The sequence below is a fragment of the Epinephelus moara genome, chromosome 12 (assembly GCF_006386435.1).
Source record: "Epinephelus moara isolate mb chromosome 12, YSFRI_EMoa_1.0, whole genome shotgun sequence".
NCBI classification, from domain to species: Eukaryota; Metazoa; Chordata; class Actinopteri; order Perciformes; family Serranidae; genus Epinephelus; species Epinephelus moara.
In genome coordinates this window covers 27,707,560-27,730,159 of record NC_065517.1, presented here as the reverse complement: position 1 = coordinate 27,730,159, position 22,600 = coordinate 27,707,560, and the positions used below count along the sequence as shown (strand labels likewise).

The 22,600-nt window shown below is 42.2% G+C and overlaps 1 protein-coding gene across 1 annotated transcript; it reads left to right on the top strand.

Moving 5' to 3' along the window:
- Window positions 1–632: 632 nt before the first annotated feature.
- On the top strand, window positions 633–22,087 carry LOC126398722 (pro-opiomelanocortin-like). The gene is made up of 3 exons (XM_050058277.1): window positions 633–839; window positions 16,680–16,806; window positions 20,732–22,087. Exons 2-3 carry the CDS (start codon window positions 16,687–16,689, stop codon window positions 21,281–21,283), a joined length of 672 nt encoding a protein of 223 aa, XP_049914234.1. The 5' UTR covers window positions 633–839; window positions 16,680–16,686; the 3' UTR covers window positions 21,284–22,087.
- The last annotated feature ends 513 nt before the right edge of the window (window positions 22,088–22,600 follow it).

Here is a 22,600-nt window from a genome sequence, read left to right as displayed (position 1 = left end):
ACCGTGTGTGTGTGTGTGTGTGTGTGTGTGTGTGTGTGTGTGTGTGCGTGCGTGCGTGCGTGCGTGCGTGCGTGCGTGCGTGCGTGCGTGCGTGCGTGCGTGCGTGCGTGCGTGCGTGTGTGTGTGTGCGCGTGCATCCCTTCCATTTGAGGTATATATTAGGCCTATTGATGACTTAACTAATGAGTCAGGTATTCCTAATAAAGTTTCCTCACAGGGATACCACAAGAATGGCTGAAATATTTATTTGAACCCTTCAGCAGCTTTACCCCCAGAAAGGATGTCAATGTCAGCATTAAGACGTCAATGTTTAAAGCTGACCTTTGGGGGGTTAGAGGCCCCATTGGCACGAATCCACTATTGACCCGCGGTTGCTTTTATTAGTGTATATAAAGCGACATGCTATAATTGCAAACCAACCAGGAGGAAGAAGCAGAAGGAGGAGGGCAGCAAGTTAACTCGTACACTAATGCTTCACCTGTTGTGGTGGTGACGTGAGCCGCACCATTGATTAAAAAAAAAAAAGAAAAAAAAAGGAGCGTGTGGGTGGCCTTTACCATACACACAAATACACACTCCTCCCCATCCAGAAAGGAGCAGGAGACCCCTTAGCTCGATCGCACCCTGAGGCCTTGAGACACCACACTTCTTGCGTCTATAAAAAGAGCTTTCCTCCTCGAAGGAAGCAACAGCAGACCCTCTCTTACTGAGCGCCTCATCACAGAGCAGAGAGAAAGCAGAGGAGAAGGAGAGACAGTTAGGAGTCGCCACTCTGGGAGATTTGTGGACAAACGCAGGGAGAAGCACAAGACTAGAAGAAAAGGACACTGTTGGAAAAGGTAAAAAAAAAAAAAACTTGTTTGTTGAATCTTGTTTTTGCATGTGTCTGACTGTTGTTAGCTTTTTGTTTTTCTGAACAAATAAGTACCATTGCATCGATTCACTCACTGATTAATTATGGATTTTATGACGCTGACATGTACAGCTGCATTTGCTCTGTAAATTATAATTAAAGTGGATTTAAATTTCATAGTAACACCTCAGCTTTTTAAAGAACATTCCCAGTTGTCTCAGGCAACATTTGAACTGCTTTCCATTAACACAAACCTCCACAAATACAAATCTAACTTACAGACCCCTTAAATAACTCCATACATTTATAACACGTAAGGTTTACATCTATTTTGATCGCAGCTCTCAGGCTTCTTTTATCAGAGTATGTCTGTGGAGAGCAGAGCTCAGCTGAGTGAGTCATACTGTAGGAAGAGTGGAGAGTCTCTGCCAGAGTTACAAAGACGATGGCCCACCAAGGAGTCACAGCATAATAGAGAAGGGAGAGAGAAACAACAAGATGTAATTTCCCCTACAAGGGAAAGAAAATAAACTCACTGCACCAAGACAAGAAAAGACATTAAAAGTAGGATGGACAGGCATCAATTGGCCAGTGCTTAATCTTAAAGGTTTTTTTTCTGTTAACTGACGTCTACAAAATAAACTCCATATTTCTGATTAAATGGTTCAGAGAGAGACAACAGGAAGAGAAGTGATCATAAACAGCAGAGAGATAAAGGAAGGCATTTGCCTGGTGAGGATGCGTCATAAGGGAAATCATCCAGTAATGTCATCTATTGAAAGAATTTGTACACCACTTGAGAATGAATAGCCTAAGTGTGTGTGTGTGTGTGTGTGTGTGTGTGTGTGTGTGTGTGTGTGTGTCCATATGAATGCAGCCTCCTACAATACCTCTGTGTCCTTGCATGTACAGCATTTGTATATGTGCACTGATCATTATCCTTGAACAGGCACAAAAGGTAACGTTTGCTGGCCCCTTATCTCACAAAGCGACTTTAAAGGGACAGTACACCTCAAAATAAAAAATACATAGTTTCCCTCTTACCTGTAGTGCTTATTCATCAGTATAGATTTTTTTGGTGTGAGTTGCCGAGTGTTGGAGATATAAACCATAGAGACGTCTGCCTTCTCTTGAATGTAATGGAACTAGATGGCACTCGGCTTGTGGTGCTACATTTGAAAAATTCCAGCATCTCTTTCCAGAAATCATGACCTGGGGTCTCATTTATAACCGGTTAGTACTTTCGCATTGTGTAGATTAAATGATGACCAACTCTCAGTCACTGTTCGGCTTGGACCCGCATTTATTTCGGCACTGGTGAATAGAAAACAAGAAAATCAGCCTCCACAGCCAGCTCCCATTAAAAAAAAAATAAAAAAAATATCTGTGGTAACTAATACATCAGAACAAACAACAAAATAAGACTGTATATGACATGATAACGACGCAGGTTAACAATAGATTAAAATCAGTGCACCTTCCATAATGACAGAAAGACAGCTTGTAATGGTACGTGGCATCACCAACTTCTTAACTCCGTTACACGTATGCACAAAACGAGGCCTGAAAGAGGCGTACGCTACTTCCTACGCAAAAGTTGTGATCTATAAAAACAGACTTGATGGGAGAAGCTTTGACCCATGCTTACAACATTCTGGAGACAGGAAATAGCTGACACAGATGGTGAGGTGGAATATTTTTTGGTTCACACCATTTTTTGCTTTTGTGTGTACGTTGTTTATAAATAAGGCCCTTGGTTACTCAACATAATCCACAGACCTTTCTGTTAGCAGTTTCATGTAGGAGCAGTTTTCTTTCTACCGAACTACACCTGCCAACTGTATCACCGCGCAGAAGGTAACGTGCATCTACTGCTAGCTCACTTAGCACCACAGAGCTAGCTAACATTACAGCTCACCCAAGCGGGACACCATTAATGTTTACATCTCGTGCTGTTATGAGCCAACCCTGTCACCTTTGTATGTTACTTAACCGCTCTTGTAATTATGTTGTGGCAATGTAATCATTGCCTGGATTATGTTAGGAGACAGCATTTCTTTCAGGTATCAAAACACTACATTTATGTACTCCATAAGATTTGGGGAGGAAGGCAGGCATATGAAGTGCAGGACCTTGGCACCAGAACTTCCGGTTCGTGTCAAGCTTCCTGCCTTAGCAGCACAGTCTAGTCGTTGAAATCCAGCACTTGGGCAGTGACTTGCAGCGTAAGAAACCAATGAAAAAAGGTGTCCTATAACATCGGCAGGATATGTGGCCGGTTGCCATTATAGTTTAACGGCAAATCAGGGGGAAATGCGGTGCGACGAGGATGAAAGCTAGGTTGGCAAAAGTCCAAATGGGGTGGCTGGAAGGGGTGATGGATGGGTCCAACAAACACCGACCTTCACCCAAGAGAGCGTGTTCACATCCTGTAAGATTATAAAGCCAAACCTTGTTCTTTTTTTCCTAAAAAAAAAAAGCCACGTGTGTTAGTTGTTGAAGGGAAAAAAATGTCAATATGCGGTGTTGTACCAACGTAGTGCGTTTATTTTGAAAGAGACTGTATATAACCGTTGAATTTCCAAGGGAAACGGAAGTGCATCTTGAAAGAAGAGAACTTGACCTAGTGTCCCAGAACATCAACAACGCATCCAGGGTACCTTGCATGTCATATGCGGACGTGGAAAACCCATGACCAAAAAGTCAATATGTGACAAAGTCGGCGTGAGAATGTGTTGGGAATACCGGTGCTTGGGCAGTGACCTTCGCATCAGACACTGACATAAAAAGCCATCCTTTGACGTCATCAGGGGGAAATGTAGCTAGACAACAATATAAGAGGGCGAAAAGTCTGAGTAAGGTGGAAGAAGGGGTCTAACAACCATCAACTTTCACCCAGGAGGCTGGTGTTCGCTTCTCGTATAAATGTAAAGCCAAACCCTGTTCTGTTTTCCTAAACCCAAACATGTGCTTTTCTTCAATAAACCTACCCATGTGTGTGTTGGCTGAATCTAACCACGTGTTTGTTGTTGAAGGCAACAAGCATCAATTTGAGGTATTGTACCAGCGACTGTATGTAAACAGTACTTTTCCTGTGAAAACAGAAGTGTCTTATGAAAAGACACAATGCATGTAACAGGCTGAAATTGACACAGTGGCCCACAACATCAACAACAGACACCCCGCTGGCTACCGTGTATGTCATATGTCAACATGGAAAGCCTATAACCAAGCGATGATATGTGAAGAGGTAAAAGTGAGAATGTGTTGGCCTTCAGTTTCAGCAGCTGACACACTTTGGTTAAGGTTTGAGAAAGATCGTGATTTGGGGTAAATGTTAATTAAAAAGATGATAATAAAATAATCCTGTAGTCCCAATGAGAGGGTAATGTATTGCACGATTGCCTGTTAAGGCTGAAAACAAATGAAATTTGTCCAGTATCAACATGGTTGTGACCTGCCACATACGTTAATTTGCAACATTTCCTCATTTTGTTAATAGAAACAATTTGCTTGGCATGACATTTCCCTCAAAACATATTTGCTGTTTCACATTAGTGGTATTTAAATGTAATCTCTAGGAGACAGGTTTGGAGCACGAGCCTCTCATCTATGTGAAGCATGCTTTCTAGCGCTAAATATTGCAGTATATACGAGGAAATAAAGCCATATGTGCCCTTGAGCAGCAATAAAGGGATGGTTATATTTGTTAGTTGTTTATGGTTCTTCATCTCCAGCAGGGCTACTACATTAAATTCCCAAGCACTTGGAAAAACTATATGAACAGTTTGGGGATTGTATGGAAATCATTGCAGTGTGGAACAGAGGCTGAAACTTTTGTGTGACCTTTCAAAATAGCCAGCCCCCACCCAGCGGCAGTAATATTTGCCTTGGGACTTTCCCTTGATCAGAAAGAAAAAATCCCTGCAACATCCTTCGGCGTGATGTCTAAACTAAGCCCCAGTTATTTCAGATTTAATGTGATAAGATGAGATAAGACAGAACTTTATTTATCCCGAGGGAAATTGTTGTTGAGCAGTTGCATTACAAATAATGAAGAGTGCAGATATAAAAAGACAAAAATGACATGATAGACGGTGCATCAATAAAAGTGCTGGAGTGCAAAAAAGGTGCAGCCCAATATATACAGCATACACAAAGCCAAAAACAGGTTGCTAGTGTGGATGATGAATATAGTAATGTGTGTTTGTTAATAGAATGATAATACACAGTCCACACTGCACATAATAAGTGGGACCGTGTGTCCTGTTTACAGAATATTCCACTGCTTTAAATTTTTGAACTAAGAGCAACAAAAGGAACGGATATCACGACTGACATCAAAGTTTTTCAGCACTGCAGTACTTCCACTTCGTCCACAAGCAGGTCAGCCTGGATTTGATTTTGAATTTGCATGTTTGGGTTAAAGTTATGATCCTTAAGATCCCAGACTAGCTGCTTCGTCTGAAATGCAGCCAAACAAACTCACATTGTTTCAATAAAGGAGACAGTCAATCTTCTTTTTCCCGTCACGCCATGACTACTGATTTGATTTCATGCCACTGACAATCCTGAGTAGTTTTCCAGACAACAGCTCAGTGGCTTTTTTCCCCCTTTTTTTTTGGCTACTCACTAACAGAAAAATGCTGGAAATTTCTTTTGCAGATGCATGTTTGATGTTTGATGAATGATCGTAGTTATCCCAAAACCACAGTGACAAATACAGTACACTGTGTGTGACTGCTTCTCAGTAACCCCCCCCCCCCCCCCCCCCCCCATGTTTTACCATAAGGAAGAATGATCTTAATGTAAAGCAGCAGCTGTGCACGAGGCAACAAGTGAAGGAGCTAAATACAGTCCGGGAAGAAAGCAATAGTTCAGTGATTTATTGAAAAATCACGGGTAGCAAGTCCAAACGGCAGCAACAGAAAATCCACAAGTGAACAGGAATGGGGAAGAAGAGAAGGTGCAGGCAAGTACAGGTTGAACTCGCTGGAGAGCAGGCATCACAACACAGTTTTTACAACCGGCAGGAACTGAGTTGACATGGGCTGGTTATTAGCCCCTCAGGGACTTTGCAGGTTTTATTAGGATTTTTGTGGCCTAAAATGTCTAATTTCATGGCAGCTTTTCCAAGTAATTGCAATGAACGGTTGTTTTATTTGCAAGATAAAAGTTAAGTGACACCAGGGCGTCCTCTAGTTCACCTGGTAGCATATACGTCCCATGTAGTCCTCGCAGTGACCCAGGTTTTATTCCAACCTGTGGCTCTTTGCTACGTGTCATTCCTCTTCTCCTTCCCCCTTTCCTCTCATCGTCCATCTGTGCTATAACAAAGTTAAAAAGCCCAAAAAAAGTAATGATACCAGTGTCAGTATTGTCGGTAGGATTCTCAGTCATCCAGGTCATGGTGCTATACCGTAGGCAACTGGACTCGCTTGCATTTCTTGAAGACGTTTCGCCTCTCATCCAAGAAGCTTCTTGGCTATAAACTCTGTGTGAGTGTGAACCCTAACAGAGTTGTTGGGGTCACATGTGAGCTCCTAGTTTCAGGGTCATTAAGCTCACATGTGGGTCGTTGACCCAAATGATTATGATATGCGTTGTTAGTGTTAAACAAGACCAGGTGTGAGCGCTTGTGTAGTCATCTGGGAAGGGATCCCAAAACTGCATTGTAGGTGGCTGATAAGTGGTGTCGTAGGCCCAGCGTCAGTATTGATTCTGCTCATTGGTCCACTTCTTTATCAATTCTCTTGCTTTTGTGTGAAAAAAAAGTAGGCTTACACAGGTTTTCAGCATCAATGCAGGTGTTTTATTATCTCTGAGTCTGAAGCGTAGATAAAATGAGAGAATATTTGTACAGCATTAACTTTTATTTAGGTTTTCTTAGTCAAAGAATAAGTCTGCTAAGCCTGCCTGCATGGTGCTAATGTTATTATAAAAGGATATTTACACTCGCAGTAGGGTGGGTGGGAGGGGTGGTGCATGGGTCTGACAATCACCAACTTTACACAGGAGGCTGGTGTTCACTTCCTGTATGAATGTAAATCCAAACCCTGCTGTTTTTTTTCTGAACCCAACCACATGCTTTTGTTGTTAAAGGAGCTATATGTAAGAAATCTAAAGCAAATAGTCATAAAATCCTCCTAATATGTCACAGAGACTAAGGAATAATGTTCATATAACATACTGATCTCACCGACAACAATAGTACGGCCAGAATATTCGCATTTAAAAAAATATTTTACAGTCCGGAAATCATGTTTATGTTTTGAATTTGTGTTTTGGCCTGTTGCGCCACCCACCGCCGTCTACCAGTCACGCAGTCAGTAGAGTCTCAGCATCAGTTACAGTTATGACTGAGCCACAGCAGCATGGCAAGCAGCGTTAGCAGTGTCCCAGAATGTGCTGGCCTTAGGTTTCAGCAGCTGACGCACTTTGGTTAAGGTTAGAGAAAGATCGTGATTTGTGGTAAATGTTAATCGGAGAGGTAATTAAAAAGTAATCCTGTGGTCACTATGAGTGGGTGCTGTATTGCAGGATTGCCTTTTGTGGCGGAAAAAACTGATATACACCGATCAGCCAAAACATAAAAACTATTGACAGATGAAGTTAACAACATTGATTATCTTGTTACAATGTAATGTTCTGTTGGGAAATCTTGGGTTCTGACATTCGTGTGGTTGCCACCTGACACGCTCCACCCACTTAAACACCAGTGCAGACCAGGCACCCCCCATTATGGCAACGGCATTCCCCAGCAGCTGAGGCGACTCAGCAGGACAATGCGCCATGGGTGCCACACCGCAAATTATGCTCAGGAATGGTCCGAGTAACGTGACAAAGAGCTCAAGGCATCAATGTGGCCTCAAACATCTGTGGGACGTGCTGGTACCCCACCTCATAACCCACAGGACTTAAAAGATCTGAAGCTACCGCCCTGGTGCCAGACACCAAGGGACACCCTCCAGAGGTCCTGTGTTTATGTCTTAACAGGTCAGAGCCAAGTCCGGTCCAAGGAGGACCCACCATGGATCGGGGGTACCTCTGGGGTACCAGCAAGTCCCTCAAATATTCCAAATATTCAATCAGATTGGGATCTGGGGTATTTGGAGGTCAGGTCGGCGCCTTGAGCCCTTTGTCCTATTCTTTGCGACACGCCTGAGCAGTTTTTGTGATGTGGCATGGTGCATTGTCTTGCTGGAGGGCAACTGCCATCAATAAGTGCCGTTTCCATGAAGTGGTTTATTTTGTCTGCAACGGGGTTTGGGTGGGTGGAGCATGTCACGTAGCATCCACATGAATGCCAGGACCAAAGGTTTCCCAGCAGAACACTGCACTGTAACAAGATGGTCAAATGTTATCACTTTACCCACCAGTGGTTTTAAGGTTTTGCTGATCAGTGTACGTTTTTAGTGAACATTTTACTGATTCGTCCAGTATCAACATTGTTGTGACTTTGCAACATTTCATTTCCTCTGTACCGCACTGTTGGGAAGCAGTGGCACTCACAAATACTGTCAAACATGTGGCATTCCTGGAAGTTAAGCCCATGTTGCATAGACAGTTTTTTCTGCATATTACTGGTGTTTTGACCCGTAGTTGGAATTATGATTTTAAAGATATTACAAGCTGCTGTTGACATCTTTCTTCATGAAATGAAGTCACGGTTTGGACTGTTTCTTTTTCTCTGCCATGACTCCTTCTTGTTGCTACGTTCCAGACGCATCAGTTTTTTTTAAAGCCAACTGTCAGAAAAACATGTCAGCATCAATAAAAGGAGATGATAAACTTGCATACAATTCCAGTGGATCTGAAAATATGGACCCAATTCTATACTGGAAACAGGTCTCGATTTCCATCCCTAGGAGCAAGTGATAATTGGAAAAATGGTTGCTTTTTTGGTGTGATACATTATAAACTTTTTTCTTTATAACATATACACACACACAGTTTTTCACACAAACAGGCAAGCACGCCTCTGTCACTCATTACCACTGACCATGCATTTTTAATATATCTCACTTCATATAGACCTCTGTTTTCAATCAAACGTTCCCCCTCAAATGACACTGTCAAGACAAATCTTAAGACGTACATGTTTTCAGTAGCCTTCGGTTGCACTTGGTGTTTTAGTATTTTGTAATCTTTGAAACGTGAAACACCGATCAACCAAAACATTAAAACCACTGAGAGGTGAACTGAATAACAGTATGTTTCCATCCAAAAGTGAACAAAACAAGTCTTGCATTCTTCTTCTTCTACGTTTTCTGGCGGTTGGCAACCAGCTTGTAAATGCATTACCGCCTTCCTGACCCGGAGTGTGGATAACACCATGGAGAGAGGTGCGCTACGTCAGACTTAATTCGAACATAACTGTATCCATCCCCCGTTTTGCGAATCAACATTTTTTCGAATCAACCAAAACCAGGTTAAAGCGAGCGTATTTTAGTTTGTGCGAATCAGGGGATTTTAATTCGAATTTTGGTGTTTCCATCATAATTTACATAATTTACATAATAATGCGATACTTCTAGATACGCATTGAAACAGGCTGATGGAAACATGGCTATTGATTATCTTGTTACAGTGCAGTGTCCTGCATGGAAACCTTGGGTCGTGGTATATGGATGTTACTTGACGCACTCCACCCACCCAAACACTGTTGCAGATCAAGCAGGGCAATGCGCCATGCCATACCGCAAAACTCCTCAGGAATGGCCTGAGGAACGTGACAAAGAGCTTCACCCATTGACCTGGCCTCCAAATTCCCCAGTTCCCCATATACAACTGAGCATCTGTGGGACGTGCCAATACCCCAGACGTACTGCTCATCCACGGTGGGGCCTCTACGGATTGGACATAGCTCTGACATGTCAAGGACCTTGACCTTGACCTGGCCTCTAAATTCCCCAGATCCAAATCAGACTGTGTCCATACCTTAAGCTCTTTGTCAAGTTCCTCGGGCCAGTTGCAGTGTGGCATGACACATTGTTCTGCTGGGGTGAGGGCTACTGCCACTGCGGAGTGAAGTTGCCATGAGGGGATTTGCTTGGTCCACAGCGATGTTTGGGTGGGTCGTGCGTGAGAGATGATTAATATTATTCACTTCACCTGTCAGTTGTTTTAATGTTTTGGCTGATCGGCGTATATTGTATGTAATATTGCTTTGTAACGTCGACTGCCATGAATTGTTGTTACTGTAATTTAAATTTTAACTTCTATTTGTGTGCCATTCTCTGGAACTTGTAAAGCACTTTGATTAACTCTGGTTGTTTTTAAACGTGCAATATGATAAACTTGATTTGATTTGATGCAGCATCTGTCATGATTTACCTTTTCAGTCACACGCTGCAGCCATTCTCCATATGTACTTTGCGGTAGAAAAGTTGATTTGACTTGACATGAGTTGATTTAATGCAGCATCAGTCATGATTCATCTTGTCAGTTGCACGTTGCAGCCATTCTCCATGTGTACTTTGCGGTGGAAAGTTCTTTTCAGTTGATGACTTTCGTTTGTGTTCCACCAAAATTTTGCATGCTGTGCAAATCAGTTTATCCCCGCTTTAATGCAGAACATCGGGAATTGGCTGACACGGTCTTTAACCGTAATTTCTGTTGATAAATGTAAGACATTCGCGTTGCATCTTCATAACCAGAAACAAGAAGGTGGCTCCCGGGAAACTTCGATGGTTGGTCAAATTTGCGGAAAAGTTGCGGTGATTGGACTAATTGCAAGATCTCACCGAATTCATGGGGATCGGCTGACATTTTAATTGTTGTGATCACAATGTCCCAGAGGGGCTGGGTTATACACTGCAGGGCTAATGAGGTAAAGTGAAAACAGGTGAATAGGTGGAAATAAGAGTCAGGTGACAGGGACAGTTGGAAGAGTCTGTGGTCATCTGGTGATGGACAGAGAATGTAAATGCAGAAGCGTGGCAAGAGTCAGGGACTGAAACTGAAACAAAGTAAAATTGCATGCATGCACGCGTTAATGTGTTCATGCATTCACACACGCACAACTTCACGCAAACGCTTGTCACAAGTCCAGAGAGCTACCTACCTCAAGCAGATCATGAGTTATGAAAGACGACGTGGCAAGATTGTGTGCGTGTATGTCTATCTGTGTGTTTGTATGTGTGTTCTATAAAGCTTGATCATGTTGCTTTAATGTCTTCAGAAGTTATGTGCCTTTTTGTATAGAGCACTCCCACAAACCTACACACACTTCATTTACTTGCGAAATTTCAGCCTCCTAGGGTAAAACTGTGGCTGCCAAAAAGTAGGGTAACATTGCTGGAACGACCTCCAGTAGAGCTCCTGGTCGCAGCCAATAAAAAACAACTGAGACAGACATTGTGACAGCAGCAGTAGAAAATGCTCTGTTTAACTTAATACAACTCTGACATGGTGGTTGGAGAGTAAACAATACACATTTGAAAATGTGGTATGGTTCTTAGAAAGAGAGCTTTGATCAGCCCCTAGTACTAATACGATCCATGTCTACTGTCTTTCAAATCCGACATTTTGATTCTATTGCCTAGATGTTAAAGGCTGTGCAGGATTTTCCTAAAAAAACAATGTATAGACTCTAGAGTTGGTTTCAAGTGTCAGTTAATATAGAGCATTTGTTGAACCAAAAGAAAAAACTTTTCTTTAAAGATCATTGCAACTGATAAAGATGATAATAGTTGATACAGTGAAACCATGATACTGCCTGAGATGGTTATTGTACTGTGCAGGATCTCATACCGTTGCAACCCTTTTAGACTCATACAGAAGCAACGTATCATACAACAGTTTGTACGATATCCTATTCATTAGCGCCCCACAAATGATGTTGAATACTTAACTTCAAGTTACATACTTAGAGTAAAATTACAGAGGTTAGGTTTGGGCAAGTTAAGTTTCGTACTTTAGGTCTAGGAAACTAAACATTGTGATGACATACCCTACAGCAGTGGTTCCCAGCCACAGGGTCCAGATTTCTCCTCAGTCATCAGTTCAAGGTCCATACAGTTTAATATTCAGCGTCATACTTGCGTTTGGTCATGTCGTAGAGCTAGTTTGTTGTCTCTGTCAAGTAGCTGTCTGTTAGTCACTCACTCTACAGCAGGAAACAGCACTTCAAAATAAAAGTTTTGTGCCAGAAATCCATCGTACTTCAAAATAAAGTGTGTTTTTTACAAACCTGAAATGTTCAGTAGTCAATTGTGGTCCATTCAGAATGGACCTGCGACCCAATTTTGGACTGCCACCCACCAGTTGGGAACCACTGCCCTAAAATGCTTCATAGTTCATACTGTTGTTAACACTGAGCCTCATTCGCCAATATCTTCCTCAGTTGTTTCTCAAATTTGTTCTTAAGAAAAGTCTACTTCAGATTCACAACATGTTCTTTAAACGGCAGAATTGTTCGCACCTGTGTTCTTATCAATGAATCCCATTGTCCTTGTAAGCTGACAGCGCATGCCAGTTGATTCTAATTAACATTGGTAAACGCCCTGCCATGAGACTGCAGAGCGACTGAAAAAGAGAAAGAAAAGTTGAGAGATAAGAATGCCCAAATGAAAGTCTTAAGAGGGTGGAGGACCGAAATCCAAACATAAAAAAAATTAAACAGTTTTGTGGTGGAGGTAGGCCGACTTCTGCAAAGAGTAAATCCCAAATCAGCTTTCATATTTTGTAGCAGTAGTGGGGGGGGGGCAGAAGGTGAAGGAAAACTAATGCAAGGTTCCTGTAATTTAGTCTATTAATATAATAACTTATTTGGAATGCTGCTTCATCCCTTTTTGTCCCACCCGCCAAACCCACCAGTGATATATTCTGCCGTGATCAATCATTAATTATTAGATGGCATGATTTCCTATAATATAAGTGATGTGAGCTGAAGAGTTCGTATAGTGGTTATTCTAAAAGAACGTAATGTTTTTTGTAAAGTATTAAAAGTAATAATTAAAAAAATTCTAAAAAAAATATTATTGTAATATAAATCCTATTCTGGAATACAGCTCTTGCATTTGCATTAATTCTGGTCTTACCTAAGAACAAATCCAAAATAAGAAAACACTGGTGGTGGATATCTGAGCCTTCTTGAAAACTGCATAAGTGGAGCCTGGTGTCACTCCGAAGTCGTCGAAATCCGGCGCTTGGGCAGTGACTTGCAGTGTCATAAACCAACGACAAAAGGCGTCCTTTGATGTCAGCAATGACACACGGCCAGTTGCCATTATAGTTAACACGGCAGGGACGAATGTTAAGGCGGCGACTTTCACCAGAGAGAGCAGTTTTCGCATCCCATAAGATTCAAGCGCCAAACCCTGCTCTTTTTTCCAAACCCAACCATGTTTTATTGTTGTTGAAGGAAAAAAAAGTCAATTTGTGGTGTTGTGCTAACAGTGCGTTTATTTTGAAAGTGACTGTATGTAAGCGGTACATTTCCTGTGAAAACAGAAGTGTATTTTGAAAGAAGACAATGCATGTAACAGGCACAACTTGACACGGTGTCCCAGAACGTCAACAACCAATGCACCCAGGGAACCTTGCACATCGTATGTGGACGTGGAAACTCCATGACCAAAGCATCAATATGTGACAAGGTCAGAGTGAGAACATATTGATAAGTGGGTTTTAAGAAGAAACGTCATCTTAAGAACTGTTCGTGAATGAGGTCCACTGAGATTTTCACAGTCTGTTAACCATCTCAGAAAACAGTTTCACAGTATTGACGATATATTAGAAGATTACTATTATCATATTAGTTAAAGTGACCTTTAAAGGAGTTTTTTTTGGTTCAACAAATGCTTTATATCAATTGAAACTTGAAACCTTTTTTTTTTTTTATTGGAAGCATGTGTAAAAAGTTGGACAGGCAGTCGAGGGGGAAAGGAGATGTGCAATACTGTAGATAAGCAAATGCATACGGTATGATGAAAAGCGTCATTTTTCATACCACGGCGTACCTTGAAACCAGTATACCACTGCAACCCTAACAGAGAGGCAAAACACCAAAAGAGAGTGTTTATTTTCACTTTTGCTGAAGAGCATGTTAACAAACAGTAACTGACTATTCTGCATAGTATACCTTTCATGGTGAAGTGTAGGGGCACCCACTAGCTCACCTAGTAGAGCAGGCACCCCATGTTCAAAGGCTATGTCCTTGCCACAGTGACAGCAGTTTCAGGGTTCGACATAAGCAATGGCCCGATGGCCCGGGGCCAATCCATAGCTGTCAAGTCTCCCGTTTTGTCCAGGAAACTACCGTATTTTACCCCTCTTTCCCGCCGTCCTCCCATATTAGTATTTTCCTGTAAATCTCCTGTGTTATAATATAATAATAAAAAAATTAAAAAAACATTCCTCTGCCTCTCCAAACTGAACTCTGTCACTAGCCTCGCGAGAACTGCCACCTGCAGTAGCCTGGGTGGCAGTTGTCGCGAGGTTAGTGTCGACAGCGGGTCTGGTTGACAAGTAGTTATTTTAGATTTCCTGTACACCCAGGGACGGTTTTTGCTATGGGCAATGTGGGTGACCGCCCAGGGCGCAATCTATGTGAGGGCGCATGAGCGAAACTCACCAGTTTTCTAGACTACCGCTCATTTCCACATCAAGTTAGTGGAGTGGGTGCTGGGGCGCCCCTATTATCACGTTTCAACCAGCAGCAGAAAGGAAAGGTGAATCCTGGCGGTTGTGAGTTGAACGGGGGTCACAGACAGGAATACAGCGGAGGCTCATAGTGCTCTGCGGCGCAAGATAACGGCTTACTGGCGACAGCGAAGTCCGACTCCAAGTCCAGTAATTTCCTCTTTCTTTTTTTTTTAAAGATATTTTTTTGGGCAGTTTTGCCTTTAATGGATAGTAAAGTTAAGTGTGAAAGGGGGAGAGAGAGGGGGAATGACATGCAGCAAAGGGCCACAGGCTGGAGTCGAACCTGGGCCGCTGTGGCAACAGCTTTGTACATGGGGCGCCTGCTGTATCCACTAAGCCACCGACACCCCGTAATTTCCTCTTTCGTTGGTGTCATGACTGCCCAGTAGTACCTGGACAACCGAGCCGTGGCGGCACACAGGTATATGGCGTGTCAGAGGAGAAATGAGCCGTTCACATTTCTCTCTTTGTGTCAGGTAATGGCCCACAAACCTCACCGCACTTTAGGGACTGTTCTTTACTTGTCAGGGGAGGAGGGTGGCTGTTTGATTTTTATTTTATATATTTATTTTATTTTGATCCCCCCTATGTTAATCACTTATTGATGCTGTTTTTGAAGTATGACTAAGTCAATAAGTAATTTATTCCTTTGAAATATCAGTGATGCATTATAGAAAAGTGATTTATCTTTTTATAAATGACAAAAGGCACATCTGCCTCATTTTTGCCGTGGTATCGTGATACTACTCAGACTACTTGGGCCAATCAAAAAGTATGTCAGGCAAGTTGACTGACAGTCACAGGCCCGCTCGGGCCAGTGACGCTGTAAGGTTTTTTTTTGTCAGGGGAACAACTCCAGCGGATTTTTATCCCACTTTTCTCGAGCCTTCGGTGGATTTATTGGGCTTTTTGGCCAAAGGTGCCCTCACCTTTGCTCGTGCAGTGAAACACCGGAGGAGGGGGAAAAGTGCCGGTGCGCTTGTGCGTCTCTCCGCCAACGCGGACACCGCACACCGCTGCCATGCAGGTATATTTCTCTCCAACGTGCGTTTGCTTTTTTCATCAACTGCAAACCTTTTTACTCCCCCCGCGAGTTTGCTTCATTCATTCTGGTCGGTGTTTACATCCCACCGCAGGCCAACGTGCAGGAGGTAGGCTACAGCGCACGCTCGCCGACCAGATAGCTACTGTGTGTGGAGCGGACTCCTTAGTTATTGTCCTTGGCGACTTTAACAAAGGTAACCTCACCCATGAACTCCCCAAACACAAACAGTTTATAAAATGTTCAACCAGAGAGAAGAATATCCTGGATCACTGTTACACAACTGTTAACAACGCCTATCACCCCGTTCCCCGCGCTGCACTGGGCCACTCTGACCACAACACCGTCCACCTGATTCCCTCATACAGGCAGAAGTTAAAGCTCTGTAAACCTGTTGTGAGGTCATCTAAGAAGTGGATGAGTACACAGAGGCTGGGACATCATCCATCAGCTTCTGCAAGGACTGCTGTATATACCACGATGAGGTATAATGGAGTAACTATGTAACATGACTGTTTTATAATTTTTTATTATTTTTTAAAAGTCAGTACTGTTAAATAAAGATCAAATAAAATATAAATCTGGAGCAAATAAAATATAATACCCTGCCCGCTGTCCCAAAACAAGCACACTGCTCTAATCCTATTTCGTACCATATCCCATGCCTATAATTCTTCAGTGCCTCAGGGATAAAAAGTCCAAATCTTAATCAAGCCTCTTTCGGGAACATAGGCATGTTTTCCACGGCTTTCATTATCAACCACTTTTAAACAAGATTCATGTGCAGCTGATAAATGAGACCATCTGTTACAATAGGTTACAATACATGCTAGAGGAGGAATGTTGATGAATGGTATTTAGCTCACAGATATAATTCAGCCGTGACACACAGCAACAAATCAACCAATTATCTCACAGACTCGAGTGAAACACGCTTAGTTATGTCAGAAAGGAAGTGTTACGCAAGTGAAATTATGAAAAGACACCTATTCACAAAATGTAGTGATGTCTTCCTATCTTAGCGAGATTACGTGAGCCTGTTGGGTCCGCTGTGTTTTGAAGGGAGCCCCCCTACTGTCACTTTAAATTATTTTCAACTCACAGTTTCACTTGTGTTTCTGTCCTCCACGCCAGGCTGAAGATGGTGTATCTATGTTGGTTGCTAGTGGTGATGATGGCATACGTGTGTGTCCCCGGGTTTGGGTCGGTGTGCTGGGAGAGCTCCGTCTGCAACAACCTGAGCGACAAGGAAAGCATACTGGTAGGTCAACTTGTCATTTCCATCAGTGGTGTCTTCTTTTTATTTCCTCTCTGTTTCTGCCATCACCAGGAAAGCTAACCTTATTTTTATAAAGGATTTCATAGGGTGATTCAAAAAGCCTTGAAAGGGACACAGAAAAAAAACAAAAAACAAACTAAAAAAAAAAACTAAAAAGGCATTAAAAAGTTCAGTTTTGAGCTTCAAAGTTCATTCTTGACTTTGGAAAGATCATGATAAAATAATCCTTCCTCAGGGTAGTTGTTCTGGAGCTATTAATAGCCCCTTTTACACTGCTGGGAATATCGCGCCGTTATGTCGCATCGCCACGCGGTACATAAGGTCCGATTGTGGAAAGGAGTGACAGAGTGGTCTCACGTTTAAAAGCCGCCACGGGAGGTAGTAACAGCACCAAAAAGGTGTCTGGACAGCCTGTAAAACGGGATTGTGTGCAGCATGGGTGAGACGTTTTGAAGACATGTTATGCGGAAGATTAAAAAGTAGCTGTTAGCAGTTAGGGGCTAACTCAAAGAAGAAAAACAGCTGCTGTAAATGTCCGCAAATTGGGAAAACAACAAAACTCAGAAGCTTCATACCCTCCGAGCAGAGGACAAGATCAGCCGCCATATCCCCCTGAGACCCGAACCTTGGTTTGGTATGCATTTTTAATTTCTCCCAGCTATTTGGGATCAGTAGGACCCAAGAAGTATAAAAAACATTGTCAAGGACAATCAATGTCCTCAAATGAGCACTTCCTAATTAACAGTGTCTCAGCTTGTTATTGTTGCTAAAATTGGTTAAATTTGTTGCCATATCAAACTACAAACATTATTAATCATAAATACATGAATGAGGACAACAGGTCTTAGTTAAGCAGAATGAAGTATAAGGTCAAGTAAACCCAAACTGTGATGTCCTAACATGAGGACACAGGGTCTCTAAATGATTGTTATTAACACATTAATGCCACATCTGCGCATATTTTTTATGTCACACCAGAGGCTGACGCTGTTGTATTACATGTAATGCTCGTCACGCCTCTTTTGATTCTATAAAGCCTCAATGCAGTGTATAATCACACACTGGAGCAGAATGAGGCCGCAGTTGTTTGGTTGTGTGTATGGATGTAAAGGAGGCATGAAGGAGGGACTTGGTAGTGGCCCTATAGTGCTATATCTGTGTAAAAAGGGTTATTGACGTCACACTTCATTCTTTAATCTTTTGATGCTTAACTTTTAAGCCAACACGGACAAGAAATCCTTCTCAGGCTCAGAAAAATTAAACATCTACAGAGCAAACTCAGCCCAACACAGCTACTATCGACCTTGAGGTGAGATTGTTTAGGGACAAACAGAATGTATCGTGCACATCTAAAAACAGCTTTAAGTCTAAAGCTGGGGTGGGCAGTTTTATTTTGGTATAATTGGGCAAAAATCCCAGTAGACTTTTAGCATACTATATTCACCTGGAGTGAAATTTAGACTTCTACACCTCCTCTTTGCTCTGTTTTCAGGTTTTAGCAAATCTGGCCCACAACAAGCGAGTGAATGTTTAATTTGCCCCTTTTCTTGCATTAAATGGAAAGTGAATGGGAGGTGAATCCTTGCCAACATTGCTTGCGCATGTTTGACCATATCCAAAATGTTGCCAATAGTTTAGCCTTCTTCCAACTGGACCCAAAGGCTCACTGCTGCATCTTAAAGTTCACACTTATGCAGCTAATGTTAGCTGGAACCTCAAATCACAGTGTGTCCTCCACCTCACTCCCCTCCAGCACAGACCGCCTTGCCAATAGCTGCAGGAGGGGGGTGTTTTTCTACAGTTCCAGATCGTTTCCAGATTTCTGCCTCCCTCAGCATTAAATAAAAATTGATGACACACAAATATGTTTGATATAAGAAAAGCTAAAGTCAGTCTAAGATCATCACAAACTTTGATCCACATCTGTTCAACATGTAGTGTAGAAGGTGCAGTAAAAGCAGTATCTCCACGGTTAGATCTGAGAATCACATCAGATATGACCCACTTTAAAGGTCTGCTGGTTTGATTGTGTCGTGTGGGATGACTGGTTTGTTTAGGCCCTAAACCATTTCTAGTCAATTTAAAATGAGTAGTAGAGCTGAAATTAACAGTCGATTAATCAATGAACAGAAAATCAGTTTCAGAAGTTGGAACGAAAATGCCAAATATTCTTTTATCCCCGCTTCTCAACTGTGAAGACTTTTGTGATAACAGTTGTGATATCCTGAAATCAAAGCCATGTTACATCGTTTTTCCACCATCTTACATTGATCATTCTTCATTCACAGCACAGAGTTGCTGTTTATGATTTAAGATGATGATGAAGATGATGAAGAAAGTGGCCTCAAGGGTGGGAGTAATAAAAAAATGGAAAGAAATGATGAAAATGCTTACGAATCAATAACTGAAGTGATGAAATGTGGGTGGGTAGAAGTGAGTGACAAATTATCATGTGATTGATTGTCTACAATTCATCATTCAACCCAACACTCCACGGATAGTAATCGTTTACAGCAAGTAATTTTTGCTGAAGTGGATGAGCAGGGCCATGGTCAACACCTCATCCATTTGTTTTAACTCCTACCCTTGAGGCCACTTTGTTGAAATGATAAATGGCAATTCTGTGTTGTGAATAATGAATGATGGGGAAAATGATGACACATGGCTCTGTTTTCATCTTGTAATGATGTTTCAATCAAACTGAAGTTGATCAAATCCCTTAAAAATGTATCACTCCATTTTTCAAATCACATGCATTGTCATCACCTCCATTTTTGTTACTTCTACCCTTTATCCTTTTGTCTAATGTGAGAGTAAACCTAATATATTTGGGTTTTGGACTGTTAGTTGGCCAAAATTATTAGAAGATGTTTTCGTTGGGTCTGGAATATTTTTATCAGCATTTTTTTACTGTTATCCAAAAATTTATGGACCAAAATTTAATCGAGAACAGAATGAGGCTGATAATCCATGAGGAAAGTAATTGTTATTGCAGCAACAGAAATCTTTTATTTCAATTTTTCCACATTGATATTCTCAAAGCACATTTTCAGCGAGTCTATGGGACCATACTTATTTGGCAACCCGGTCTCACTCCAGAGTCGTCAAAACCTGGCACTTGGGCAGTAACTTGCAGTGTCAGACACTGAGGAAAAAAGGCATCCTCTAACGTCAGCATGATATGCAGCTGGTTGCCGTTATAGTTTAACAGTGCTCGGTGGCGTCAGGGGTTAACGCGGCCGAACAAGAACAGAAGTTAAGGCAGCAAAGTCCAAGTAGGTCAGGTGGGAGGGGTGGTGTATGGGTTTCACCCAGGAGGGCGGTGTTGGTGTCCTGTGAGATTATAAAGCCAAACACTGTTCTTTTTACCCTAAACCTAACCACGTGTTTTGTTACCGAACCCAACCACGTGTGTTAGTTGCTGGAGGAAAAAAAATGCCAATTTGCGTTGTTGTACTGACATAGCGCGTTAATTTTGAAAGAGACTGTATGTAAACAGTAAATTTCCTGTTAAAACTAAAGTGTACTTTGAAAGAAGACAATGCATGTAACAGGTAGCACTTGACACGACTACCCAGAATGTCAACAACCAACGCACCCACGGGTACCTTTCACATCGTATCTGGACGTGGAAGGCATATGACCAAACGTCAATATGTGACGTGGTCGGGCTGAGAATGTGTTGTATTTGGTGATTCGAATATGTAAATTTGAGTGTCATCGGCATAATTATGATCAGAAACATTGCTTTCTTCGCATAGTTTAAGCTGATGGGAGCATACTCTGCAATAAATCAGCATCAGAGTGATAAAATAGTCTCATTAGTGTATTATCATAACCTCTTCACGACTCACAGATAATGCTTTTTAAAATCTTTGCTGGTGTCTCTGTGATTCCCTCCACACAGGACTGTATCGACCTCTGCATGTCTGTGATCCAGAATGAGTTCCCACAGCTCAGTGCGTTGGCCCTGAAGGTTAATGACGAGGAACTCTTACTCAACATCATTCTGGCCACCCTGGTGTCCGAAGACAAGTTATCAGAATCAGATCTGAAAGCCCACAGCGACCTGCGACGCTCCTATTCTATGGAACATTTCCGCTGGGGCAAACCCTCTGGCCGTAAACGCAGACCTGTAAAGGTTTTTGCCTCTTCTCTGGAGGGTGGAGGCTCATCTGAGGGCAGTTTCCTCCCTCTGACTCGCAGACAGCTGAGCAGTTATGAGGAAGAAGTAAAGGGGGAGCCAAATGGAGGAAGTAAAAAACAGGGATCGCAGAGAGCGAGGGGCAGCTCGAAGTCACATGTCCCTTTGAGCACGCAGGGGAGAAAAGATGCAACCTATCGGATGAGTCACTTCAGATGGGGGAGCCCACCTGCCTCGAAACGTAATGGTAGATTTCTGAAGCCGTGGAAGGCGAAACCTCAAGGGCAACTGTCCAGCTCTTCATTAACATTATAGTCAAGGATGTGCAGAGGATAATGGGCTGAATGGAAGCTGGAGGAGAGGGGGAGGGCCAGGTCATGAAAAGAATCTCATAGCCATTGCATGTTATTACTCGCAGGTCTTAATTTTAAATTACTGAAACTTGTTACTATCATTAGCATGTTGCTGAATGTCTTTCCTGGGCCAATGGTGTGACTCATTACAGCCTTAAGATAAGAAACAAGGCATTTTTATGTTGAATAAAAACAATGATGCACCCACAGACTGCCTTGACCTTTGCGGTCTGAATTGAAAGGTTACTTTTAAGTGTTATTTCTTCTTGTGGGAAACGTCATTACTGATGATGTCTCCCACCAATGAATGTTGTGATGAACACAGAATGCCGACCCAGGGCGAGAGGTGGGTGTGAGTTTAAGTATTGTAAAATCGATCCAGTTTATTTACAGAGTGGTATCTTTTTGTAAATTATATTGATATTAAAGATCATTTTGTTTGCCGCAAACTATACCGGTAATCGACTGATTTCATTTATAGTCTAGTGTGTAGGATTTAGTGGCATCAAGTGGTGAGGTTCCAGATTGCAACCAACTGAAACATCCCGTGTGCCGAGCATGTAGGATACAAAGATGGGCAGCAACAAGGATGGGTGACCAGATGTGTATACAAAAGTGTAAAAGCATGGGCTGTCGGTGGCTTAGTGGTCACAGCAGGCGCCCCATGTACAAAGGCTCCGTCCTTGCTGCAACAGCCCTGGTTTGATTCCATCCTGCAGCCCTTTGCTGCAAGTCATCTCCCATCTCTCTCCCCCAAAGCTGTCCTATCACTTAAAGGTAAAATGCCCAAAAATAAATCTTAAAAAAAAAAGTGTAAAAGCATATTCATTCAAAAAAATAACAATAAATGAGAACAAACGTAAAAGTTATCAGCCATGTATGTGTCTATGGGTATGTGAAACTGTCTGCAGTAAACTAAAAGAAAAACAGCTGTGCCCACCTCATTATTGAGGTTTGCGAGCCATTGTTGCAAAAAAAAAAAAAAAAAAAAAAAAAAAAGCCAGGTTAGTGTTGATATGGATGTCTGGAGGCTGTGGCTGCAGAGATACTAAAAAAATATTGTGTGTCTGTGTCTGTGTGTGTGTGCGTGTNAAAAAAAAAAAAAAAAAAAAAAAAAAAGCCAGGTTAGTGTTGATATGGATGTCTGGAGGCTGTGGCTGCAGAGATACTAAAAAAATATTGTGTGTCTGTGTCTGTGTGTGTGTGCGTGTGCATGTGTGTAATTGTGTAGCTAAAAATTGTAAATTATGAGCTGTAGGTTGCTGCAAGGTTACATTAC